Source organism: Antennarius striatus, chromosome 4 (genome assembly GCF_040054535.1).
Source record: "Antennarius striatus isolate MH-2024 chromosome 4, ASM4005453v1, whole genome shotgun sequence".
NCBI lineage: Eukaryota > Metazoa > Chordata > Actinopteri > Lophiiformes > Antennariidae > Antennarius > Antennarius striatus.
In genome coordinates this window covers 24,637,501-24,645,000 of record NC_090779.1, presented here as the reverse complement: position 1 = coordinate 24,645,000, position 7,500 = coordinate 24,637,501, and the positions used below count along the sequence as shown (strand labels likewise).

General features: G+C 44.9%; 1 protein-coding gene across 1 annotated transcript in view; it reads left to right on the top strand.

Annotated features, from left to right (window-relative positions):
* The window catches only part of LOC137593971 (synaptotagmin-9-like), a 25,804-nt gene extending 20,164 nt beyond the window's left edge, over positions 1 to 5,640 (top strand). Inside the window, exons 5-8 of the mRNA XM_068313122.1 lie at positions 14 to 134; positions 244 to 415; positions 491 to 620; positions 4,239 to 5,640. Of these exons, the coding sequence (XP_068169223.1) occupies positions 14 to 134; positions 244 to 415; positions 491 to 620; positions 4,239 to 4,316 (501 nt within the window). The 3' untranslated portion in view covers positions 4,317 to 5,640. The remainder of the gene's footprint in view (positions 1 to 13; positions 135 to 243; positions 416 to 490; positions 621 to 4,238) is intronic.
* The last annotated feature ends 1,860 nt before the right edge of the window (positions 5,641 to 7,500 follow it).

The window sequence follows — 7,500 nt, the reverse complement described above, 5'->3', positions numbered from 1 at the left end:
TACCTCATTGCAGGACAATGTGGACCTGGGAGAGCTGATGTTCTCGTTGTGCTACCTCCCCACCGCTGGCCGGCTCACCATCACCATGATAAAAGCCAGAAATCTGAAAGCCATGGACATCACTGGAGCGTCCGGTGGGTGATCACAGACACTGTTCCCACTGAGAAGTGGCGCAGCCAATGTAAGTCAATCCACTGACGTGTTGTTTACATCCCACCACGTTGCCATGGTACCGCACTTCAGATCCGTATGTGAAAGTGTCCTTGATGTGTGACGGCCGGAGACTGAAGAAGAGGAAGACGTCGACCAAGCGAAACACTCTGAACCCGATCTACAACGAAGCCATCGTGTTCGACGTTCCACCCGAGAACATCGACCAGATTAGCCTCCTCATAGCCGTCATGGACTACGATCGGTCGGTCACTCGCCTACCCCTACCGGGATTCTCCGCCTTACTTTCCTCTAACACCTCCATCTCTTTGTCCTTCAGGGTCGGACATAATGAAGTAATCGGGGTGTGCAGGGTGGGCAATGAGGCCGAGAGTCTGGGGCGAGACCACTGGAGCGAGATGTTGACCTACCCACGGAAACCTATTGCACACTGGCACCCCCTCATAGAGGTAGGGGCTAGTTTTAGTTTACATATCCGTGTGTCCATCCAGAGTAAATAAATGGTTGAAACCAAAATTGGGGCAGCTGGTGTGAGCAGCAGACTAGACTGGTGGTGGCGGCTGATGAACCTGATGAAAAAGTTGATAAATCTGGGAAGATAGTAGCATTAATTCAATTCACACACAAATTAACATCATGATATGATGCTGATAGAATAAAATAAACACTTTGATTCCAAGCCCGGATAAATACAGAGGGTTACGTCAGGAAGGGCATCCGGCATAAAACTTTTGCCAAATCAAACATGCAAATCAGGCAACTGATTCGCTGTGGTGACCACTGAAGGGAAAAGTCGAAAGGAAAAGACGAAAGAAGAAGATTTTGATGCTAATGATGCTAATGATGAATGAACTACTTGAGACTGTAATGCTACTGAAAACCGTTGGATTCCTGCGTGGGAACATTTACAGATAAAGACACATTCTTGGGTACAACATATAGCAATCCTTTCCTGAACCAAAGCATTTTTTTCTTTGGACATTACGTCATGCGTTTACTTTTGAAATAAAGTAAGAAAAGAGAGAAATGAAAGGGTTACGTAACGCCAAACGCTGCAGAACCCTGATGCGTACTTGTGTTGGTGCGATCGCCACAACAGAGGCGCCTGGCTCTCAGAGAGACACACAGGAAAGGTGGCTACATCCACCAAGCTGCTTCTATTTCTGAATTTTCAGCCCACACTCATTAAAAAAAAAACAGAGCATGCTGAAACAGATGCTGGACTGATTCATGTAAATTCATCCGGAGTTGTCAAAGCTAAATCTATTGGTATTCCGCTGAAGGGGTCGGGAGATAAAGAGGCTTCAAAAAGGATCTACGTCCATGTGAATGTAACGCCTAACGTCAACCCCGACATTAGCATCAGCTCGCTCTCATGTGTCTTTTGTCTCTTTTTTAAGGCGGCATCGAAGAGATGCATCGACCCGTTAATCACTCCTTTCAAAACGTAAAGCAGCGGCCTGCTGGAAGATAGCTTGTTAGTTATTAGCGTCGGCTGTCAGCAGCACGGTTGTGGTCCCTCTCTCGCCCCGTGCATCATTATTTCTACCAGAGGAGGTTCGGTGAAGCTCATTACGAGAAGCTAAAGAAACCAGGAACACGATTCCACCTCTAATGAATGTCCGATTTTCTTGGCTTAATGAAGTTAGCATCTAAACCCACTCATTTATAGCCAGGACCTCATTGGATCCTCGTTACGGTCCAGCCTGGTGTCATGAGTGTGATCACATTATGTTGGGGTTGGTCCTCCTGAAGCCATTAGCTCGCGTTATTTGCATTGATCATGAAATCTGAATTATTCTGCAGTATTTGATGTTATTATACGGTAAAAGCTGAATGATAATATCGTAACAGAAATATCGGTTTCTTTCGGATTGTTTTGTGAAGCTTTGAGCGGATTTCTTTGCAGATGAAACTTGATCATTATCATGAATTCTATCTGTGCATGTCGTTCTGAATGAGTTGACTTTTATCCATAAAGGTTGTCCTGCAGGTGAAAACACACCATCATCAACAACATCTAGACTTTAATTCATGTTTTCCCAACAACAAAACATCCTAAAGTGTAAATAATTCAGGTCCTCCGGGTCGTCGCTGCTCAGAAGGTGAGCAGCTTGCTGCCCTTTCACCTCCTCCCCAGTTTGCAGGAGCGTTTTCAAACCTCCTGATTATGGGCTGCAGGCGAAACGTGTCATCTAAATGTCAGAGCGCCGTTCTGTCCTCAACCCGTCCACCAGAGGCGACCCAACAACCAGACCCATCGTACCTCGGTACCGAACGCATCGGCGAACACGGCATCTAACCGTTTGGGTGTTCGGGTCGACGGACACCAGCTGTGTGTGAATTGTTGTCGACGTTCACACACACACACACACACACACACACACACGCACACACACATTGCCTGATGCTAGTTTGTTCGGTCAGCAAAGAAAAGCTGTTCGTTGCTAAGCAGTAGAATTAAAGCATTGAAATCCGTGACCCTGACAGCGCACACACTGATGAAAACTGTAGACCCCTTTATGTAGCACTGACACACACACACACACACACACACACACACACACACACACACACACACACACACACACACACACTCTTCACTTTGTGTGTCGTGTCTGAGGCTATTAGCAACAGCGTCAGACGACAGCAGCAGGAACCCAGACTAATGGCTTATCGGTGTTCCTTTAGACGATCCACAGGTGAATCCTGACGGAACCCAGTCAACCGGTTCTGTCTCACACACACGCACACACACACACACACACACACACACGCACACACACACACACACACACACACACACACACGCACACACACACATATCAGCATAAGTATCTGAGGTACACACGCACACATGAAATATTAACAGATAAAAAACAAATTAAATTCAACAACTTATTGCAAATACCTTCAGTATGCGGTCTCTTGTGTACAGCACACACACACACACACACACTGATGCACACACACACTTTCTGATACACAACTACACACACTTTTCTCATTTTTCTGAAATGTTGCGAGAAGCTTCTTTGACCCTGTGCCCACAGTTTGACAGCATTAATAATTCAGCAGGTTTATGTTTTCATGGGGGACCATAAAGACACACACACACACACACACACACACATACACACACACACACACACACACACACATACACACGCCAACATCTAAATGCTCTCGGATTCCCCAGGGTCACTTCAAGCCGGTTCAGAAGCTACTGAGCGTGAAGCAAAGGAAGCGAGGCGAGCGCAGCGCCGGGTTACCTCGGCTTTGTCACGGGAACGCGCCGCTGAATGAAAAGTCTCACCGCGGGGCAGAACGCCGTCACGGGGGCAAGTCGGTGCATTTGGAAGTCAGCTGCCAGCTCACATCCACAGATATTCAATCCTCCTGGCCGGTGCTGCATAAAGTAGACCGCCATCGTAACCTGCTGCGTCCATCAGGAACGACATCACGCCACAAAGGCCTTTGGGTTCGGATTTAGGGGGAAGAAATTAACATAAATATAATCACCATAAACTAAGAGTCTTTTTGTCTTTCTTAGAAAGCAAATATTGCGCCAACCTGTTTCTACGGTATCCCAGAATGGTCAAACCCATCACTCACCACTTCCACTTCCAATCCCAAATTGAACGTAGGTGTGAGTGTGGTGTGTTTGTGTGTGTGTGTGCACTGGTGTCGCGCCCAGAGTGTACCCTGCCTCGTGCCCCCAGTCGGCTGGGATAGGCTCCAACACCCTGTGACCAGCGACAGCGAATGAAGAGGTTTTAGAAGGTGAATGAATGAATAAATGAATGAATAAAGACATGCAGATGTTTTTCACTCATTAGAGCTGGTAGACAATCATCTTGTCTTGCTTCAATAGTGGCTACGCTGCCCCTAGTGGTTCCCAGCAGGTACTGCTTTTCACCCATGTCTGTGCTTACAGGGAAGGATTGGAACGCAAGCCTTCACATCTGTCTCTAGCGCCGATGAGCATCTGTTTTTAGCACATGAATATGCTGAACAGTCTTTAATTTGTCCTTCCTCTTCCTCCTCTTCTTCCTCTCGTTGTCCAGTGGGTCGGCCAGGGGGCGGCGGGAACCGGAAGCCAAGGAGGATCTACCAATTCACTGAAGACACCACCGTCGCCGTGACACGCCAAGACACACACACACACACACACACACACACACACACACACACACACACACACACACACACAATGTAAGCTGTGGTTAGATAGTCTTTAGGTGAATCAAGGCTTCTCTGTGCTGAGACTTCTGCAAAACAATTCTAACCCACTCTTTCTACTTCCTGGTTCGTCTTCACAACTAAACTCGACTTAAATACATTCCAGCTGAACTTCTACACTTTCCTTCGTTTGCTTTGAGTAGCCGACAGGTGGAGCATCCTACAGGTGAAGCTTTTCAGCAAACAGCAGTTAGTGGACCAAAACCATTCTTACTTTAACGCCAGTGTGTGGAACTGTATCTTGTATTCTGTGTGAGGGATCAGCTTTCATAGATAGAGTAGACGTTAAAACAGGTTGTAGGATTTGGGAAATGACAGACGAGATCTTTTTAACACTTTAAACGCCATCTGTTTGGCGGGATAGAACTCAACATGGGAGGTTGTGTTGTGTAAACCTTCATTTGTCCTGTTCTGTACGATTCTCCCTGTTAAGATTTAAGCAGAAGAAGGTTTTAATCAAGAATGTATGTATAAACCAGAGGCATAGTGTTTTATTTGCTGCATGTTAAGCTGTCATAGGTTTCTGTCTGGATCAAGCAAAGGAGGCGGAAATAAAAGGGTTTTGTTTCTAATGTAGTCAAACCTCTAAGTACCATCGTTGATATGTTTGGTCTTCTGAGTTAAAGAGATAATTTTCTTTTTCTACATTTTGAATATTTTTAATTGCTTGAGTGTAAGTAAGACTTCAATTGTTGCTGTCTTTTAAAATGTGGTTTAATAAAAACAATAAATTATGATGTTATTGACAACCTGCTTCGTGCTAATGGAGCATCATCACACCTCTCCCAGTTTCGATTATCCCATCCCCAGAAAATCCTCAGACAGTGGAACAAAAATGATTGTTTTTAAAAGACGGTGCACAAACTTGTAGAAATTACCCAGAATTAGCAGCAGAATTGAACGTCGCTAGGACTGAAAGTATGCGTATTATTTGTAAAAACCTGTTTTTATCGGCGCCGTTGGACTGGAATCTCTTCGGATCAGATGTGATCTTAAAAAAGCATTTTAGAAATTCGGACTAACGCCATTATTGTTTACGTATTTGTATTTGACACTGTCACAAATGATGACTTCTTCTGTGTCCGTTGGTATAATGCATGCATCATTTTTCTGTGTCATTTTTAAATCTCTCTTCTGTTGTGAGCTACTAATCAAACTGTAAACACCAGATGTATTAAGAACCTATGTCAGAATGTGTAAATTGTCCATTCAGATGTTGTTAATAAATATTTCTACATGGACTCGTGAATGCAGACTGAGGTGCACCGGCGCTAACACCTGAGCCGTTAGTGACGGTTAAAGAGCTTCTATCAACAGACGGCCCTTGAACGCATCCAAAGCAGCTGGGCGTGGCTGGGATGCTAATTCTTGTAGCTTTATGCATGACGCTTATAATGGAGATTAGCATTAGCTGACAGAGCTACAGCAACAGCCAATCAGCTGCTGGCTTAGTCTTTCCATTCGGGCACATGGACGGACAGGAAGTACCCAGAACAGAACTACAACTTATGTAAGTTGTTACCAATAAACAAACAATGAAAAAACTTTAAAAAAAATTAACAAACACTTGCAAAAACTTAACCTGATATTATTTTAGCCAACAGACACACTTTTGGCGAGCTGCTATCAGTGTGTTCATTTCTTAAACACCTCTGGAATATTCTACTAGATTGCTTCTAACATGTTTTCCCACTCAGAACACGGCGTTGCTGACATTTGTGCTGCATGACAACAAAAGTCATTAAAGTTCACCGTGAACATCATGCAGAGAAGTTGTTGCGTGACCGCAGCGTGCCATAGAATTTTCTTGAAATCGCAGGGAAGGCCTGAGTCTGGGAACAAATACAACCTTTGATGCGCCACAGACTCATTTGTGAGGCGCACAATGAAAACACGGGGCGCTTTTTATGTCGAGGCCATTTCTGCAGGTGTGAAAAATGTTCTCCTCTCTGCAACATTCTGAATTCAAGACAAGGAGAGAAAAAAAAAGAAGAGTCTTTTGTGCTCACATGTCTGTAAGAGCCCAGCTGAGGAGCCACTTTGCCATTTATTACCCTTTCTCTGCGTGTTATTTCTGCCCCTGTGGAAACGCCTGTGCTAAATTGGTGAATCAAAATAAGAAGAAAATGTTCTTAGAAGATAAAAAAACTATATCCAGCCGTGAAGATTTCCCTTGTTGTCTTGCGGTTGACAACACAAGAACCCAGGAATAAATGCGAGAGAAAGAGAGAGAGAGCAGTGAGCCGACAGAGACTGTAACGCGGCAGCGATGCGGAATGATGTTTGGCATGATCTTTGTTCTGAGGCTTCCCGTGTTACAGATACAATGGAATGACACTTCAATTTCCCCGCGTCCAATGGCGCCGAGGGAACCGAGCATCTCTCCAGTGATGAGGCCGTGGCGGATAAAAGCATCTACGACTGACATGGGATTCACGCAGATCCTGACAACATTATCGCTCCTTTCCACATTAGCGAGAAATATGGGCCTTCTTTGATAAATTATGGGGCATTAGAGTGACAAAGTGCATTTTGGATGTAATTCAAGTTTTCAACAGGCAGTAGACATCACCCAGCAGCGAGGCACCTTCAGGCGGCACGCTACGACAATTTGTCCACCTAATTTATCCCTCTGGAGCTCTGAGACAATTTACAGGAAGCTGCTGCAAAGGAAGCGGCATGTTGCTCTGTGGATGTTTTGTGGTTAGGTTAGCTGCTGTGGGCGAGACGAGCTTTGTAAAAACATGAAAATCTAAGAAAAAAATTAATTCTTTGGGGAGGTTGAGCAGCTTTTCCACAGGTTTTACGGGACGCTCTCTCAGCTGAAGGTTTTGTTCCTCGATGACCAAACATTCTAGATGTGCAGCTTTACATGCTACCAGTGGCGTCCCTTGGAACCAGAGCTGAAGTGGCATTTCTTACAAAACCTGCCACGATTTTGATGAAAACATTTCCCAATAGATAATCCAGAGGAAGTGCAGAGAGTCGAAGGAAATTAGAAGATTATTAGGGCAATCCATCCACTGGAACAATCCGGTTTTCTTCTTGGATGGATGAAAGTAAAGAAAAACCAACACGGTTATTAGG